At 41.5% G+C, this 20,317-nt stretch overlaps 1 protein-coding gene across 7 annotated transcripts in view; it reads right to left on the reverse strand.

Moving 5' to 3' along the window:
• Window positions 1-20,317, reverse strand: part of Ptprt (protein tyrosine phosphatase receptor type T) — a 1,084,881-nt gene that overhangs the window by 83,730 nt on the left and 980,834 nt on the right. For 4 of the 7 annotated variants that reach the window (XM_021194826.1, XM_021194823.1, XM_021194824.1 and 1 more), the window contains one exon: window positions 1,496-1,686. In XM_021194826.1, coding sequence (XP_021050485.1) covers window positions 1,496-1,686 — 191 coding nt within the window. The remainder of the gene's footprint in view (window positions 1-1,495; window positions 1,687-20,317) is intronic. The other 3 variants (XM_021194825.1, XM_029535922.1, XM_029535921.1) reach the window with 1 other exon arrangement.

The following is a 20,317-nucleotide window of genomic DNA, read 5'->3' on the forward strand; positions in this document are numbered from 1 at the left end:
TGTGTATGTGTGTGTGTGTGTGTGTGTGTGTGTGTGTGATAGCGAGAGAGAGAGAGAGAGAGAGAGAGAGAGAGAGAGAAGGAGGAGGAAGGAGGCAGGGAATGAGGAAGGGAAAACCAGTGGGTACCATTTAGTACAGAGCACATAGAAGATGCTGAAGAGGTGTTTGGGGAAAGAAGAGAGGGGGAGAGAAAGGAAAAGGAAGATGCTACAGCTGGACTCCACTGTCACTAAGAGAGCTGCCACTTTGGGGGGTCGGTTGGGGAGGAGAGAGTGAGCTGTTCTTTGCTTGAGGAAAACATCTTAATGGATTTTTTCCCTTTGTTCTTTTCTTCCATAAAGGTGAGATCTAGCAGGTAAGATCTGAAACAAAAGGAGTCAGACAAAGACAGCAGGAAGAGAAGTTGTTTCTTATAATAAGGCAAAGAAAATGCGGAGTCACGCTGCGGGTGGTGCTTAAAGACACTAAAGAAGACTGGATAGAGGAGAAGACAGTTATTAGACCTTAAAGGGCCTGCATGGTGAGGAATCTATACCAAAATAATGTTAGACTCTGGTGCTTCTCATATTCTGCTGTGGTTGTCTGTCACTGCTCTCCCCTTCCCCAGCAACCCCGCCCCCTCCCCAGCCATGTATACATTACACTCCTGAAATAACTACGACATGTATTCATATCTTTTGTACTAGAGATACAGGGAGTTAGGGGGTTGTGGGAGGAAAGGGATGACCAACGCAGGAGAAATAGAGGAATGAGGGTGTATAGAGAGAGGGCATAGCAGTTACTGCATTGAATAGACTTGGTGGAGCACAGTGAGAACACACAGAATCATGAACACCAGGCAAGAAGTGAGCAGGAAGCAGCTGGCATGCCAGAGACTATTGGCAGGGAGATGTGCTGGCTTTTCTACAACATGTGGGAAGAGGGCTATCTTCACAGTAAAGAAAGGTTTCACTCTAAAATGTAGGGTTTTGGAGCATGATAATTATTAAATTTAATGTCTATGTCCTAGTTAAAAATGTAAGTTCTGAAATAAATGTACCAAAATGATCAATTGCATCTATATTTCTCTTCTTGAATTTTAGATTTAAAGTTCACAGACTAGGTAGTTTAGGCTTTGGCCATATATGTACCTTTCTGATAAAGTACATAGTTTTCTTGATGCTATTTGAAGGTTCAAGACAAATTCTAACAACTAAGGCCTCATCCAACCTCAATGACATTGGGCATGTCTTTATAAACAACACACCTTGACCTGAGATATTTGCTCCATATACAGATCTGCATCCATGCGCATCAGTGTACATACACTGATAATTATGAAATTTAATGTCTAGGTCCTAGTTAAAATGTAAGTTCTGTTTAAGTGGGCCTGGTGGGGGGTATTTCCACCATGCTCCCAAGCCTTGTTGTTGATCATGGTTCAAAATCAGGACTTCAGTTCTCCAAAAGTACCCAGGAGCTACTGGGGAATCCTCCCACATGTTAAGCTCTTACCTCGTATTCCTCCTTGAACCCGTAGCCCTGGCCTCTCTTCATCTGAGTGATGTGTTGAAGCAGGTCCGCCACCCGGATGGCAGGCTGGAACTGGTCCCGGGGATAGCTCATCTCTACAGGGTCACAAGTCCGGTAGGGGTGAGTCTGAATGGTGAGAGTGGGCTGAGACAGCTCCCCACGGCTGCCATCTGCTTCAAAGAAAAAGAAGCAGGAGAAACTCACTTCAGGAGTTTTGTACTTTGTACCTCATCCCCAGTCCCAGTGAGGCCCCAGGAGGGCAGAGGGTACTGTGCACTCCAATGGTCAGAAAAGTATAGAAAGACAAAAGAGAGAGCTTCCTGACTTGGCCTTGTGCCCAGATTTGAATGGTGAAATTACAAACCAGAGATTGCAAGGGTCCTTGGTTCATTTCAGCTTCAAGGGCTCATTGATTGCTTGAAGACAAAGTGACAGTTTAGTGACTATCCCTTGCCCATCCTGTTCTTAGCCCTTCTCTAGGCTTCTTAAATGCCTTGGCCAATACCAGCCAATCTCAGAACCAGTAAGAAGGCAGGCTAAGTCCTGGGAGAACCTTCTTGTTTGGGAAACTGCAGGCCTGGCTAGAGATAGTCTCAGTTGCTTGTCTGCAGATGAGAAGAGACTCAGGTGCCTGGCCAGAAGATCCACCTGACTGCTTCTGGGATTGTGTATCTATAATCCGATTTCTCTCTTAGTTTGTTTCCTTTGCGTTGTACACTGGAGAAAATTACAGCTAGTCTTGTGCACCCAGTAGGTTGCAGGCACGCTAATCCTCCAGCCCCTCTGCAGCAATGGACTCCGTACCAGAGGCCACCTTCCTTCTACCATCTATATGCCCCCTTACTACCACTGACCCTGCTATGCCCCTTGATCCCAACTTGTAGAGTTCTCTAAACTTCTTTCTTCACTCTTATCAGATATAACTCTCATGGCCATCCCACCCCACACCCCCTGAAACAGCAATGGGGTTTTCCCTCAGTTGGTAGTGTCCACCGAGCATGCGCAAAGCCCCGAATTTGGTCCCTGGCACTATATAATACCTGGTTTGCAAGTGCTTGTTGTTTAGATATCCAAAATGGGGAAACAGGAGGATGAGAAGTTTAGTCACCCCAAACTAAATAGCAAGTTTGAAGCCAGCTTCGACTATATTAGACACTTCCTATATTTTTTTTTTAAAGTTAGACTTTTCCCTCATAAAAAAATCTCTCTACACGAGCTGATTCAGATGCCTTCTGTTGTTTGGTCTCTTTGGAAACCATTTCTCTTTCCCAGAACCATCTATGCTTGGCATGTTTATATCCTTCTCAATACTCTGACAGTCTGTGCCCTGGGGCCATTCTGTTTGCGCCACGCAAGAGATAAGGCCTTCCAGATGTGGCAGATGATGGGTATATCCAGATGTTTTCAGACACCGAGATTCCCAGGCAGACATCCATGAAGCCTGTGTTATGCTCTTTCCCTGAGAGACAGTGTATATTCCAGATTTTTCTGCAACTTGTCTTTTTAAAAGCCATGTCCCCTTCAGCTTGTTTGTCTCCCCTGTCACAATAATCCATCAAGCAGAGTCTATGGGAAAACACAATCTGCTCCTATGTGATGATATCAAAATCAGTTCCTCACAGGATAGGAGACTGGAGAGGCATGTCGGGCTCACAGGATGACCAATTGGTCACACTTGCCCAACCCCTCTTTGGCTTGGCATTGGTATTCAAAGTAAACTGTTCAGGGAATCATTTCTGGGAGAATGCAAGTCTTGGTTACCCTCATGTGTTCATCTGTGTCATGGATAAGTCAGGAACACACATTCTTCACTTTCCATCCTTCTATCTGACTCCACTGGCTACCATCTCCATGGGAGCACAAGTTATGGATTTGATGAGCCTGTGCCCTGTGCTTGAGACACTGACTGCATCAGACCTCATTAGTAGATGAAGTATCTGTGTGTCTCCCGTGGTTTTAGCATGTCCTGTTTTAATGCAATGAGTAGATAAGACAGAGGTGGCTTCTGGGAATTCGTGCAATCATCCAATAGAAAGATACTGAGGCTACAAGTTCATACACAGGGAAGAAAGACCAAAGTTAGATTCTAAACCAAACCAAACCAAAGCAAACAATCTTTCTGGTTGCACAAAGAATTGTACTCCCTACCTTCCCACCCTTGGCTTGGTAATAAGTAGATACATTTTTACTAGCATTGATAGAATGTAATTCCTGGCACATATTGGAGTTGCGTCCCTCCTCTGTCCTACACTTGTAATTTTGAGTTAGACTTATGAGAAGGTCTAGAAGGGAAAATAGGTAAGAATTGTCTGAAGCAAAGAGATCAGAGTGTAAGAGATGATGGTACATTTCAGTAAAAGCAGAGACCCAGGTATAAACAAAAGCCATGGGACAATACTGTGGCAGACAACATGAAGAAGATCCAGAAAGGCTGAGAACACAAGGACTTGGGACCAGTGTGAAGCCATTGAAGGTTCTGCAGGAGAGTCCCACCTTTTAAAGACTCACACTCTTTCCCATGGGTGTCCCAGCTGTCATGGACTGGAGGTGTTCCAGTGAGCACCACTCCTGTGATTGTGTGATAGGAGTGGAGACAGAGATGAAGGGAGATCTGAGTGTGAGTTTCTAGATGCCATACTTCACGGTGACATCAAGTCAATGCCTGAAGCCTGTGTTTTCCACATAAACACCACCATGTGCCCTTTATAGAGAGATGCCCTGCCTCTATCTTTTCTAAAGCACTCAGGGTGCAGGCTGTATGGGAGACCAGCTGCCTGGCAGAGGCAGGCTTCCTGGGAGTTGTCACCTGGCAAATCTTTGTGACACGCCAAACGTTCCCAAACTGAAAAGGCTATCAATATGGATATTTTCTCCTAAACACATTGCTAGACAGACTGTAAACTTGGTGTCAGCAAAACCAACAGTGGGATGGAAAATAGATGCATTTGAAATGTAAGCACTTGTGTTGCTGCAACATTTGTGATGATGCCGATGCACTAATGATGCCAGGAGGACTTGGAACCAAGGGATTTTCAAGGTTTATTAATCCAACTAGTTGGACTCCCCTTTCCAATGGATCTTACCTCACCTATTCCCTTATTAACCTTCGATAATGCAGAAGTGATGCCTTTTATCACGCCCCATTTCGCCAGACGCACTATGCTTAATTTTCTGTCATTAGGTTTAATGAAAACCCAATTTCACAACTCGCTTCTCTCAGGAACCTACAAGTAATGCTACGTTTTTTATCAGCACCAATTAAAAAGCGTTATGATGTTCCTATTCGAGAGGGAGCCTTAAAACTAATGTGCGAGTCTGCCGCAAATTCAACAAGGGCGCCAGAATTCACACACTGCCCATAAAATGTAACTCAAACCAGCTGGCCCAGGGAGAGGCCATTTTTCATTTTCCCTCCTTATCAGACCTTCAATTTTCATACTCTCCATTTATAGGTCTTGCATATTTAAGGATCATGTAAATAATATTTGGTGTTTCTTCTGTACTTCTTATGGAGCTACTTCCTAAGTCCGTGTAAGACCTCTCTTTCATCACTATGTAGGGGGCTTGTAAGATGGGTTCAAGAAAGCTTTGGGTCATACTGAAAAGATTTGGGTCAACAGTTATCCATCTGTCTCTCTGTTTTCCTCTCTTCTGTCTTTCTGCTAACTCCTCTTCTTTCCTCCATAGGATCCTGGCATAGTCCCTCCCTCTAGCCCCCTATCTCCTATATTCTGCTACCAGTCTTCCAGATCTCCCTGTAGTTTCAGCCACTGTGTTCCAATCATTTGATTGACATTTCCACTTCAACTAGTTAACAAATACTTCCTATATACCTGCCTTATTCAAAGCATGAAGTTAGCCACATGTACATACACACAGGCCACAGCGGTGGGTGGGTGGGGTGAGAAGGAGTGTTGTAGCAGAGATAAACACACTGAAGCCCTTGCAGGAATTCAGATGAAGAGATAAGTTGTACACAGTCTAACCAGACTAAGCAGGGACAGGTACCTAGGAGATAGAGGACTACGTGCTTCAGGGTTAGGTACCATGGAAACCAGCTGTACCCTTCATCATTCACCTCCATGCCTCTTGATATCTCTGTGTACAATCTATGTGGGTACCACCTGATAGAACTTTCTGTGACAATAGAGACATTTTCCATCTGTGCCTTGCAATATGGTAGCCATTAACTACAGGTAGCTGCTGAGCGACAGAACTGTGGCTAATGTGACAGAGGAACTAAATTTTAAATTTTGTTTAGTTTCAATTAAGTTCACTGGAAGCATCCAAATACAGGAGCTCAAGAGATGGCTTACTCAGTAACGTGCTTGCGGAACAAGCACAAGGTCCCAAGTTTGGTCCCCCTAGAATCCATGTAAAATAAAAAAGCCAGACAAGGTGTCATACATATGGAATCCCTGGGCTGGGGTGGCAGAGATGGCTGGAGTGTGCTGGCTGGCTGGAGGCAGATAAGCAACCTCCAAGCTCAATGAGAAATGCCATCTTAAAGGATACAGTGGGAATGAGAGAGTAAGATATGCAGTGTCGACCTCTGGCTTCCTACAAGCAGACACACATCCTCACCCCACACGTTCACACCCTTGCAGACACATAGGAACATATTCACTCACAGGCATAGGGAGGAGAAATACCCACATATGGCATATGGGTACTTACTGGGCACAAAGATCAAGAGAAAGTCAGAGAAAAGAATTGTGTTTTGGAGTCACATAGATGGGTAAAGGGATCTACAGCAGCCTGTCCAGAGGAAATACTAGACCTGCCACGGATATAATTGAAATTGTTCTTGTAGCAACATTAAATACATTTTTTTTTTTAAAAAAAACATCGGCCATTAATTTTACCAGTATTTTTTTAACCTAAGACATGTAAAGTAATATTTCAACATATGCTCAGTGTAAAATCATTAATGCTGTCTGTTATATTCTTTATTGATAGAAAAGCTTTGAAATCTAGTGTGTACTTTACACTTCTGGAGTATTTCAGTCACACCGGTCATATTTCCAGTGCTCAGCAGACACTGGTGACTAATGGCTATGATGTCGGACAATGCAGGTACACACAGACCTATCTAGAGCCAGATAAAATCCTAAAGAGGGATTATTTAGAGCTTGAGTGAACTCTAAATAAAGAGATATTGGTCTTATGTAAGACAGCTCTAACCCAAGTACTCTGCAATAAAACTTTGTACAACGACAGAAGGCTTGTATAGTTTCACCATTCAGCAAGGCAGCTCCTTGCCACCCGTAGCTACTGAACACTTAAAATGTAGACAATGTGACTGAAGGCATACATCTGTAATTTCAATGACTTTGAACGTAACTGGCTGCAATTGGACAGCAGTTAGTCACTTTCTAAACTTGGCTTCATTATGAATGAAGGTACCATATAAAATCATGGGCAGGTGGAGTTTCGTTTTAGTCTTTGTTAAAATGTTTGCAGAATTATTTTGGAAATGGTCAGAGTCTATAGCCTGAAAGATGCTGAGTATGGGTCCTGACAGAACAGGGCTGGGGTCCTGGGTTGACCAATCATAATTCTGTGACCTTGGCCAGTGGTAGATTAACTGAGCCTCCGTTTCTCTGCCCATTTTCCTCTACACAGGAGAAATAAGTGTGAGGACTCAAAGGCACAAAGGGTGATAACTGCTCTGAACAATACCTACTACCAAATGAAAGAATGGAAGCCGTGTTAATGACATTATGCACAATGTCCCAAAGGCACATGAGAATGCACACAATGGAAGGGATCCAGGTGGTCTTCCGAGGTATCTGTTGCAGTTTACATATGGTTTGAATGAGGTTTCCCAATGGTTTTCAAAGTGGCAATAGTGAGAGAAGATAAAATCTCCTGGTGACTTCAATATTGGAGAGGGTTGCTATTGAGAGAAAAACTGGCCTGTACCCTTTCACTGCCTTTCTTTCTCACCATGTGTGCATGTTTCTGCAGTGATACCTTCTGTTATGCTAAAATATAGTCAAGGGGTCCAAAGGGACCCTCAGCAGTGAGCAGAGGAGATTTTCAGCATCCAAAACTGAGTGAAATGAATTGATTTGGTTTAGAAAATATCTAGCCTCAGGTAATTTGTTATAGCAATGAACAACAACAACAACAAAGGCTAATACAGCAGAGTAGCTTCTTTCTCCTTCCCTTGACTTCATTCTGCCCTCTTCCTTTTCCATTGCTACTGCCTGGTTTGGGTCCTTCTGACAGGAGTACTCTCTCTGTATCCTAATAGCTCTTTTCTGCTTTTATAGGTTCGCTTTAAACAGTCAAGTCGTTTTCACCAAAAGTCTTCACAGAGTCAAGACAAAAATGTCTGAACCAGTCAACCAAATTCCTGTAATTTCTGATACCACTATCAGTCTCTTATCTCATCTATCAAAATGCTTTTCAAATCCATGTGCCCTTCAGGGCAGGAAAACACAGAGATTGGATGGCAAATATCTAGACTGCTTGCTGGGAGCACGGAGTCTGAGGGGAGACAGGGTGTTGAAGGATGAGGAGGCTGGGTCACCTGCTTACTGTGGGGATGTGATCAGAACCAGTACAGTGGGAATAGATAGGAAAGTCAAAGCACAAGGCCTGAGAAAAACCTTGGCTTCAAACAGGAAATTCACAACTTGGCAGTTATGAGACCTCAGATAAGTTATAGAGGGCCTGGAATTCTTGTTTATAACCACTGATGGTGATGATCATGATTACATGTCACCATCATCATCTTCAATCCATTATCATCTAGTCGGCCATTGAGGAGGTTAAATGGGATTCCACTGTAGAAAGTCTCTAGCTAGTGCCACAGTAGATGGCTTTCTTCCTTCCCCTCTCTCAGCAAACAGCAACACAACCGTATGATAAACTCAATAGAACTGAAATCTAAGTCTGTCATCCAACCTAAGTGCCAGAACTTGGGAAGAGTATCTGTGGATTATAGCACTATCACACTTAACATGCACAAAGATAAAAACTTTGTCAAAATTTCTTTAGAGTCTCTGCATTTATATAAAATAATCCTTCCAGCTTCAGGCAGTTCTGACTTCCCACCACCTTGAGTTGGAAGCAATTGTGTTTTGTTGTTGTTGTTGTTATTGTTGTTTGATTTTTGATTTTTGTTAAATCAGAAGATACAACAGTTGGATTGTGGTTTGATGTCATGTTATACAAAATTATGACCTCTATTTTTTTTTTTTTAATCGAGACTTATTCTAGGATGGGTCCATGAGATGTGTGGCCTCTCAGGGAGGGACGCTCACTACATATGGCTATCTCATACCCAGTTGGTGAACTGCTATCACTCAATGTTCTGGTAGACTGAAGTATTTTTTTCTTGGTTTCATGTACTGGACCAAATGGATCTAATTGAACATGTAAAAAAACAGGATGTAGTGTGTTACCTGGTGTGCATGTATTTTTTTAGAGCTGAAATGATCATGACATATTTGAGTACTCATACCAAAAGTCTTTGTTCCTCAAGGTTAAAAACAAACAAACAAACAAACAAACAAACAAACACTGGTCTTAAGAACAGAAAAGAAACATCTCAACTTCTCCTACTTTCTTTCCAGGGTCCAAGAAATCAAAGACCCTAACAACCAAATGAGAAGCAGCTCCTGTCCTGGTGTTCTATCCTCCTCCAACCTCTCCACTGGAACCTTTGACAGGGACAAAGATGTACCAAAGCACCCTTGTGTCCAAGATGCTAATCCCGTGACGTTCTTTCTGATGAGAATCTGCGCCACTTCTCTGACGGGGAATTTGTACTGCTCCTTGGGCACTTGTGCCAGGGGCAAGGCTCAAGGCTCAAGGCTCAAGGCTCATGCATTGGCATGGTGGCTGTGAATGACCATCGTTTCTGCCTAACTCAAAAGAGAAGAAGCTCAAAAGTCACCAGTGTAAAACAATGGCAGCAAACTTGCCGTGTTTACTGACAAACACCAGAGAAACTCCTCTTTTCTTTAAAATTAAATAAGCACAAATGAGACAGAAATGGGATCTCATGAAAAATATACCATGTTAGCTAGCTGTAAGAAAATTTATGTTCTATATATATGTTTTTTTTTATTCACACTATTTAGAAGAATAGCAGCCTGTGTTTACTCTTTGCTAAAGAGCTTTTTTGGCTAGTAGGGACCCCAAGTTAATTTGGATGCTTACACCTTCCTAATATAGCTCAGGAACTTATTCCAAGATCCATGAGAATATCCTGATTTCTTTATGTCACTTGGGGTGTCCTGATCCCCCCTTGTAGGTCCTGCCCAGTCAATGAAATTGGAGGAAAGTCTTAGGAAGTTTTTTTATAGCTGAGAAGGCTTATCCAGCTACCTGTCTCTGCAGTTGCATACCATCTTGTCTGGGTTTGATGAGCAAAACTTCTAAAATCCTCATGTCTTCATGCTGGGAGCCAGTTTTGGGGTGGCACCAATGTAAGAAGAGATGCTATTTGAAGAGCTGAAAGAACCTGGGTTCTGAAAGCCCATCTGGAACCTATTCTGCTGCTCATTTTTCTATTACTGTTAGACAATTCACTAAGTTTTCATTGCAGTCCATCTGACGTGGCTTCGTCTATTTAGAGCATATTAGCTTATATCCTAGAAAGCAAAAATGCATTTTGAAAACACATCTCTGAAATCTTAGAAAATCTTAGAAAGTCAAATTCGAGACCATATGTAGAACTAAAGGAAAGGCAAGGTTAGTACAACAGTTGCTTCTTCAGTTGAGCATGTTCAGTACAGGCTGGTTATTATCAGGGACTAGATAGAACAGTTAGATCTCACTGAGAAAGGGAAACAGAACACACACACACACACACACACACACACACACACACACACACACGAATGGAAGGGTGGCTGGAGAGAAAAAGAGGGAATAAGGGACTGTGTGAGGAAATATGGGGAGGGTCAGCTAAAAATAAGGGGGAAATGAAGGTAAGCATGGAAACCTAATCTAGTAGATGTTAGTATTTTGTCTAAGCTTCACCCCACAGTTACCTGACAACAGCCAGGTGTGCCTGACTCACTATAAAAAAGGCTGTTTGCCCCCTCCTCTCTTTCTCTTGCCTTCCTGCTCCTGCTCTGTCCTCTTGCCCCTTCCCCTTCTCTCCCCATTCCCCTTCCCGCCTCTCTCTGCATGTGCTCATGGCCTGCCTTTACTTCTCTTCTCTTCTCTTCTCTTCTCTTCTCTTCTCTTCTCTTCTCTTCTCTTCTCTTCTCTTCTCTTCTCNTCTTCTCTTCTCTTCTCTTCTCTTCTCTTCTCTTCTCTTCTCTTCTCTTTTGCCCCCTCCTCTCTCTCCTGCCTTTCTCTGTTTCTACTATCCTCTCAACTCCCCTTCCCATGCCCTGGTAGAATAAACTCTATTCTATATTTTACCATCTTGTGGCTGGTCCCTCAGGGCAAAGGGATGCCTCAGCGTGGGCTTAGGTAGGCACCCCCTATCCCATACCTTACCACACATCCACCAAAACATATTCCTTTTCTCCTCTATCTTTTTATAAACACAACAGTCAACACTTCCTAAAATATATACATGTATGAAGTCAAACTAAATGAAGTTGCCAGTATTGGAGGAGGCAGGGTCTCAACTGCCTATCTATTGTCACCAAATGAAGCTTCCAGTACTGGGATTGGCTTACATTTAGCTAAGTTGTTGTCCCAAAGGGTTCCAGAGTTGTTTAAGTCACCGAACAACTCAGGCTATCCAGACTATAGGCTGCTCTCCCCAAATTGACAGCAAGGCCCCATTGCTGAAGGCAACCCCTACAAACGTCATTGACCATGATAGACCTGGTGCCTACAGACAGCCTTCATCTTTATGTTCCATTGTATTGGGTACAGGAAGGTAGTCTGCCTTCTCTAAAAAAGGGAACATAAACACCAAGCCAGTTACAAGCCCTTTATCTAGAATGGTGTACTATCTGCAAGATAGGCTGGGGCATTGGTGGCCCAAAGCTTGTGGGAGTAACCACCAAATAGCTGATTGGACTTAAGGCTTACTCTGTGAGTTAGAACCCATACCCAACATTGCATTGGTGACCAAGAACCCTAGATGAGTTAGCCCAGGAACTTTAGGAAATTCAAACAATACTGGCCTTAAAAAAATATAGTGATAAAATGATATTCTGCTGTGCTTGTAGATTAGAACCTTACTCAACCATCATCAGAGAAGCTTCCTCCCAGAGCAGATGGGGACAAATCTAGAAGCACAGAGCCAAACATTACACAGAGAACGAGAGACTAGGACACTCAGCCCTAAGTGAGATATCACCATCAAAGCTCTCCACTCAGAGCTCAGGAAAGCCTGTGGAAGAGGAAGCAGGAAGAGTGTAAGAGCTAGACGGGATGGAGCACACCAGGAAAACAAGTCTCTTTAAATCAACACAAGCAAAGCCCATCCACACTCAGTCTGAGGCAGCAGTGTGCTTAGGGACTACACAGGTTGGCAGCAGGTCCTCTGTGTTTATAGCATGTTTCCCAGTTTACTGTTTTTATGGGATTTCTGTGTGTGGAAACAAGTGGGTCTTCGATTCTTGTGCCCTTTCTAGCGCTCTTTTCTTTCCCTTGGTTCTGTCCAATGTTGATGTGATGGTTTTTTGTTTTACCCTATTCTATTCTATTTTATTTTATTATATATTCTTTCAATAAATGAATGCAACTCTAGGCACTAGGGTAAAGGTTAATAACCAAACTGTGATTTACTTATTTATGCCTGCTGTGGGAGGAAAGATCGGTTTTCTCCAATGAGTGACACTAGGTATCTACTAGTGTCTACTAGTACAACTACTCTGGGAGGGTAGGCCTCACATTCAGAAGCAGTTAACTAACATTTAGTGGATCTACAGTTTGTGTGCATGTGTGTGTGTATGTATGCACACACATGTGCACACATGCATGCATGCGAGCTCTTTTGTTTGGTTATACTTTGTTTTTGTTTTTTTTTGTGTGTGTATATGTGGTGTTTTAATTTTTTTAATTTAGGGGGTTGTTGGTTGCTGTATTGGATTTTTGTTTGTTTATTTTTAGAAAGAACTTAATGTTAGATGAGTGGGGGTGGATCTGCAAGGACTCAGAGAAGAGGAAGAATATGATAAAATACATTGTAAGCTTTAATTGTTTTAAATAATAAATAATAATAATGACAGCAAAATGCCTGCAGCTGGAGGACTTTATGTTCACTGGAATATGCCAGGCAAAGAAAAATCAGAGACAAATGCTCCCTTTATCTGTAAGAGCTGAAGGACAGCAGCCTGGATGTGAACCAATGATAACCAGAGGCTGGGCCATGTTGTTCCTGGGAGGTAGAATGGAAAAGACCAGTTACCCTTGACCAGTGCATGCCCCACCATGTGTTGAAATAGTCCATCCANTGTCATTAATCTTCACAATGAGTAGATTAACCAAGAATAAAACAAAATAATTATACTCTAATTTTTTAAAAAAAATTAAATATTTTTCATTTTTTATAATTAAAATATAAGTACATCTTTTCTTATCTTCTCTTTTCTCCTTCCTCCTCCTTCCATGCATCCTCATCCCTCATTCCTTTTCAAATTCATGGCCTATTTTTCTTTAATTGTTATGCAAATGTATAGATATGTAAATGAATAAATACAACCTGCTCAGTTCATTTAGTGTTGCTTGTATGGATATTATATCAGAGGTGGTCACTTGGTATGGGGTGACAATTGGGGACTTATCCCTCAAAATGACTATTTCTCCAGCTCTCAGCATTTCTAGTTACCTGTAGTCTTTGTTTAGAGGTAGGACTCCATAAGATACCTGCTTCCAGAACATCATTTCTATTGGTGTGGTCATTGTTCGGGTCCTGTTATGATGGGTGTAATTACAACCATAATTTAAAGCTTTTATTAGAAGTAAAGAAAGTATTGTTGAGGAACCCAAAGACAATGAGACAACATGCAAAGTTAAGGAGAGCACTAGAATTTACGAGAATGAAGAACAGGCAGAAAATTGTGGAGAATTACTTCAAGAAACTTCCCCATGAAAAGGCAAGGGAAGGAGAACGATGGGCTATGTCTATTCTGTCTTTACCATCTACTCATGTGTGTTCATGTGTAAGAGAAACAAAGAGACACATTCACGGAAAAGAAAACAGACATATAGGTGATGGGTAATCATGTTACAAAAGAAGAGAACAGAGTAAGTGAACAGGAGCCATGATAAAGAGCTCCATGTGGACACAGTTCCTGGTAGAAAAACAAACAAACAAACAAACACACACACACACACACACACACACACACACACACACACACACACACACCTAAACCAACCTCCCAAAACACAACAACCCCAAACTAAAATAAAAACCCAAGACCTTCAAGTACAGCTTTTCCCCATAAAATTAAATATCAGAACCTAAACCCAATCCAGGTCTTCAAATGTCATTGATGTAGAATGACTCAGATAAACATTTAGGCTGGAAAAGCAAGCAAGCAAGCTATCAAACAAACCAACTAAAACCCCGAACAATTTCTAAAATAAAAGAAACAGCATTATTGCATCTTCTCTGGCCTAGTCTTAAAGGCCAGAAGTCATTTACATAAAGTTCTTGAATGGAAAAAGGCATGAATCCAAGATTACATACTGAAATAAATTCTCTTTTCATTTGTAGGGTTAGAGAAATGCCTTCCCTGACACAGCAAGCTTCCAGAGTTGTTCCGGTTGTTTCTTTTCCAGAGGGTTGGATAGGTGAGAAAACAAGCAAAAGATATAATTTTAGAAAAAAAACTTAAAATTGAAACAAACAAACAAACAAACAAAAAAACCCCAAAAAGAACCAAGAAATTCATCTAATAAAAGAACCAATATGTTAAACAGCAAAAGCTCAGTTAAATATAGATATGAGCTTGAAAGTCATGGTGACTATTACATAGAATGAAGATCATAGTCTTGAGAAAAAGCCATACAAAAATATACTACAAAATTTCATGACTAAAATTTCTAATTTTATCAGTAAAAACCAATGTATAATAAGAAATAAAAACCATGTAAACTCTATTTATCTTTCATATATTACAATCAATGTGTAATATTTTAATATTGCTGCTGTTAGAATATGTATTTTCTCTCAACATGTATTTGTATTTGGGTAAGTCAGTGAGATCAGCATATAAAATGAAGAGAGTACAGGTTTCAAATACAAACAAACAAACACCAGAAGGAAGGAAACCCTGGGTTGAAGTTCTATCACATGGTACTCTGGGGGCAATATATGTGGTTTGGCTGCTCAGACAAGCTTAATCTTGATGCACAAGCACAAGGAGCCAAGAATGGATCCCAGCTCCCATGTAAAACGTTGGTATAGCTATTTATAGCTGTCATCCCTAACACTGGGAGGAACAGAGGAGCGGGAAGATTTCTGGAGCTTGTTGGCTGTCAGCCTAGGCTAATCAGGTTCAGTGAGAGATCCTGTCGAAAGGGAACAAGGCATCATAGTGTGATAGAGCAGGACAGGTGACGACCTCCTCCTGCCTCTATATGTATGCACACTAGAGCACATTTCACATACTGGAGTGCACATGGCAGTGTGCCTGGTGTGTGCGTATGCATGAGCACATACACACAAACACACAAACACACACACACACACACACACACACACACACAAATCACTTGTTACTTGTGTGACAGAGCTACTGTAAACCTCGAATTTAATTTATAAACCCCAAGACCACTAGAAATCTCGCTGATCTTACAGGCAAATGAGCAACCAGTCTGTAGAGGCACTTTTATAATCTCAGGCACATTAGTTACCTTGGAACAACACCCCCGCCACTAAAGATGAACTCACAGTGAAAAATAAAATATAGACGAGGACAAGTTTATCCCCGTGAGGGAGAAGCTACAGACAGGATGCTAAGAAACATGCCTCCCAAGAATTGAAAAATAATAAAACAATTGTAGACACCGTAAAATAAATACATTTGGATGGATTAAAGCGGGGGTCGGGGTGAGGAAGAAATATGAACGTGCAACGATACAAGACACAGAGCAGAGCCAGAGAGGCAGACTTGAAAAATACAAAGCCAACTTCTCGAGATGAAAAATATAGTCCTTGAGAGTAGAAAGTCCATGAGACATCCCCAACTGAAGGTGATGGGACGCAGAGACATTAAGGATACAGGAGAGAGGATGAAGCAAAGGCAAACCTGTCTTCTAGTTTTGGAAATAGTAAACTAATAACAAGCCTTTTACAAACAAAATGATTGTGGAGAAAACTGTGACAGATAGACTGGTTAGCTAATGCTAGAGTGGTAGAGCATGCTTAGTTGGTGAAGGAGGAATGCCAAGGCAAGGGGAAGCCATACTGGACAGACAAATACTGTTGTGGACAAGGCCAGGGCCAGACAGTATGGGCAACATATAATGATGACATCAGATACTGTATCCTTTCCCCACCTTCTCCCAAAAGCTGAAACCCGCAGAACTGTAGTAGAACATTTAGTCAGGAAATGGATGGGCAGTAATCTAGACGCAGAGACGGTTTTGTTCCAAGGGTTTATGCTGCAACAGAACACTGGCCATGGTGTCCCTTCCCTGTGTCTACGCTGAGGGCTAGTGACTAGCAATGATGAAAACAAGCAAGTGTTTTGGGGAAATAACTGCATGTTGTCAGGGTCTCACAGATAGGTTCCCGTCTCTTCCAAGGGCTCTCAAATGTAGGCTTTCATGGGACCACAATAGTCAGCTGACATTGTGGTCATCATTTGACAGCAGTGCCCCAGTGACCCATATGCTTCTGATTAAAGACTACTATTGGTCTTGACTGGTGTGGGTGATTGGCAGTTGGGGTTGTTAGTTTTGTTTTGAGTAGCTATCCAAGTAAGAAGTTTCACTCATCTGGTTTGCCAGAAATAAGCAAAATATGAGTGTACAGACTTAGCGTTGTAATAGCTGACACAGTACTGGGAAAGCAGACTGGCTTCAGAGGTTCTTTTATGGAGCAGAGTGAACTGGGGCATTGGGAAGGGCTTTGTGCACGTGTGTGTGTGTGTGTGTGTGTGTGTGTGTGTGTGTGTGTGTGCATGTGCAAGCTCGTGCATGCGCGTGTATGCCCTGTTACCTTCTACTTCTGCTCCAACCAGATCTAACTGCCTTTATAAAATGTTTTAAAAGATAGACTTCCCAAGAGGATTTCATTTGGCAAATGAGTTTCACTATTACATTTTTTAAAAATTTTTTTTTTAAACTTTGATTTCTCTTTTTGTCACAATTTCATGAAAGTCAGCGGGAAATAGCAGAAGAGCTAATGCCAGTGTTCTGCAGCATGGGTTTTATACACTTAATATAATTGAAGCCAAAATGAAGGGTGTTCGGGGAGCCAGAAGCAATGTGAAGGGTGTTCTGTGGTCTTAACTACTTACTGTTCTAGCTGGGAAGTAAGGAATCAAGCTAAAGGTTGCCTATGGGAGCCTGCAAACATATTGTTGGACCACAAAGAGGAAGGGCTATAATTGTGGGCTTTTAAGATATTTTAGCTCAGTGGGAACAAGAGTCCTTTTAGTAAGATATGTCTACTGTTCCATTCTTGTATATACTTTATTCAGTTTTACTTTCAGAGTCATTTATGTTAGAAAATAATGAACCTGAAAAAAAATGTTGAACTTTTACCTCAAAAAAAAAAAAAAATACCCCACAGCAGACAATGAAAGACCATTCAAAAATGCTATACAAACTAGTGACAAAATATGGTAAAAATGTTGGCTGATAGGGACTGGCCTTTGGGAAGTGTATGGTTTACCAGGGGAGACTGGCGTGTGTCAAAGGAAGAAGTGTAAGGTTGTTGAATACCAGAAGGATGAATATCACTGAGAATTTATGGAACATCAGTATGTGTCTGTGACATGCTAGTGCAAATAAAATCTGCAAGGAAATCTGAAAAATATATCTTGGTCAGTAATTTACTACAGGCAGAAGTAATGAAGACATGTAATTTGTGCAGTTTTGATATTTCTGTAAGCACAAAAGGACAACTTGGGGGTGGTATTTAGGAAACATTTATGTATAAAGTAAGAATGAGATTATATGAGGAAGGGAATGAGTCATAGATAAAAGGACTGATTGAAGCTTCACAAGGGACTGCAGATGGGACCTGATGTCATTGCTGTTTTTGACAGAATAACAACCAGCATTAAAATAAATAGTCAAAGGAAGATTCATGGTGCCTTACTTTGGTCCAGAGCATTGCTCTCAGGACAGCTTAGCTGCTTCTTCTCCAAGGGAGATCCTGTGTTTGCTAGGACTGTGTGGTGCTTTAAATGAGAACCACCCTCACCCTATGGGTTCATATATTTGAATGTTTGGTCTCCAAATAGTGAAACTATTTGGGAAGGATTAAGAGATGTGGCCTTGTTGGAGGAAGTGTGGGTCCCTCTGCCTCATGCTTGTGGATCAAGATGTAAGCTCTCAGCTGCTTCTCCAGTGCCATGTCTGACTGCATGCTCCGTGCTTTCTGCCATGATGATTATGGACTCACTCTCTAAAACTGTAGGCCCAATACCTTTATTTTCTTCTGTTGCATTGGTCATGGTTTCTTAGCACAATGATGGAAAAGTAACTAAGATAGGCTGCTGACAACTTGAACAATCTGCAAAGGAAACTTGATATACTTGAAAAACGATATGGTAAGGGAAGCTGTTACTTCAATTAGAAAAATCTTCGAAGACAGGGGCATGGTTGACCATCATATCTCTGTTCATATGAGAGAGAAGGAAAAGAGGGTACCTTCTCTCCATGACCAGGGTCCTATCTGCCACCTGTCCGTCCTAGTGGCTAAAAACATCATGCCCACAATTCCAAAGATGCCTTGGGTCTGCACCAGGTTCTCTGCATATATGCTGTGGCTGTTAGCTTGGTGTTCTTGTGAGACTCCCATGTGTCTCTGACTCATTTGCGTGCTCTTGAGACCCCTTTCTCCTATGGGTTACCTTATCTGGCCTCAGTGTGAGGGCTTTCACCTGTCTTATTATATCTTGTTTTGTCTTGTCTGGCTGTTGTCTCTTGGAGGTCTGATCGTTTCTGCAAAGGAAATGGAGCAGGAGTGGATCTGGGGGAAGAGAGGAGACAGGAGGGGGCTAGGAGGCATAGAGCAAGGGAAAACTGTGGTCAGGATGTACTGTCTGAAAGAAGAATCTATTTTCAGTAAAAAAAAAATATTTCAAAGGGAAAAAAATAGATGCCTGAGTGATGTACAGTTGAGTACCAGAAGAAAGGGGAAATGTACGGATGTCTGAAACTCTCTTTGACAAGCATAATATAATCAAGATGGATTAATGGATAAGGAGATAGATGACAAAATAAGTCTAGTAAAATATTAGCAGAAGACTCTAGGTGATGATTATCTACTTTTTTCCCTTTTCTGAATAAAGATATCAAGAAAGACACCGCTGTGTGTTTCCATATGAGGATCCTACATTATATCCTGACAATTGCATCACATTCATGAATTACAGTGTATCTTTTTGGACATATGTCATCTTCATGAATAGCAAGAGTGACTGACTGACAGTGAAGCTATCTCGTATCTCTTTCCTTTAGCTGACTGTAAGCTCTGTGACAGTAAATTCCACAAACCTGTTACACCAATGTATCTCTGGGATATGAGTTGGCACCGGCATATTGTTCTGCCAAAGGTCTGTCCTCTAACTTGCTGAAAAAACATGGCAAGAGCTGTCTACTGTCCTATGCTCCTGCTTCTATTTCTTTTGTCCTAGAAAGTGTCAAGGAGTAAGCAAGCCACATTTACCAAAAAGTAATGCTTCTAGTGGGTTAAGTCACACCCAGGTTCAGTATCCATCTCATATCAGTGTGATGTCAGCTTAGGCTAGCCATTATCTGAAGTTTCTCATTGGTTCTAAAGTTACTGTGCACACACTGAAAACTCAGCTCAGCAGTGTGTATGTGTGTGTGTGTGTGTGTGTGTGTGTGTGTTATTTCTAACTCCCAAAACTCTCATGCTGATGGGATGGAGGAAACAACAAACTTCTAAGTAATGCTTTTCTCTAAAGAAACAGGCTTATTTTCTCTCTCATTCATCAAAATTGTAATAAGACAAAGGCATGCAAAATAGTTGCAGTGTAATATTTAGCTAAACTAGAAAATTTCAGTTTCGACAGGTTTTACAATCTCCAGTCTGACAGGTGACTTTGCCTTTTATTGATGGGGAAGAAAGAGAGAAAATGAAATGACTAACCTTGCCCAGGAGAGAAAATGTAAATGTATAACAGTTCTTTAAAATAAGGTAGAAGATTTCCTTTCAAACATTTCAAACTGTATCCTGGATACTTAGGAAGAGTTTGTGGGTACAGTTAGCTACAGAGACAACACAACTTTGATAGAGTAGAATAAAAAGAATGGTTTGGGAAGTCCAAGACTAGATTCTTCATCCAAAGTTTGCTACTGAATTATCTAATTTTCCTCACCTCTGTTTATCTTAGATTTGATTAATAAATTGAATTAGACTAATGTTCCCTGAACTCTGTGTCTCTGAGATAGTGTGAAATGATTCTGGCTATGTAGATGTGGCATGGAGCTTAAGGATATGCATGGTTAGCTGCCCTTCAGTGACGCTGAGGATGCTAGTTATTGAGCACACTTTGAGTGGCAAGGGACTGGACAGTCCACCAGGGAACTTCTAGGAAATAATACAATTGTTTGCGTAGAGTGTCCTATAGTTTCTCATAAAATTGACTATGTTTCCTTTCTGCTTTCATAGGTGAAAATGTTCAGCTTGATATAGTTCAATGGCGACCAAACATAACTCAC

The sequence above is a fragment of the Mus pahari genome, chromosome 3, assembly GCF_900095145.1.
Source record: "Mus pahari chromosome 3, PAHARI_EIJ_v1.1, whole genome shotgun sequence".
In the NCBI taxonomy this organism is placed as follows: Eukaryota; Metazoa; Chordata; class Mammalia; order Rodentia; family Muridae; genus Mus; species Mus pahari.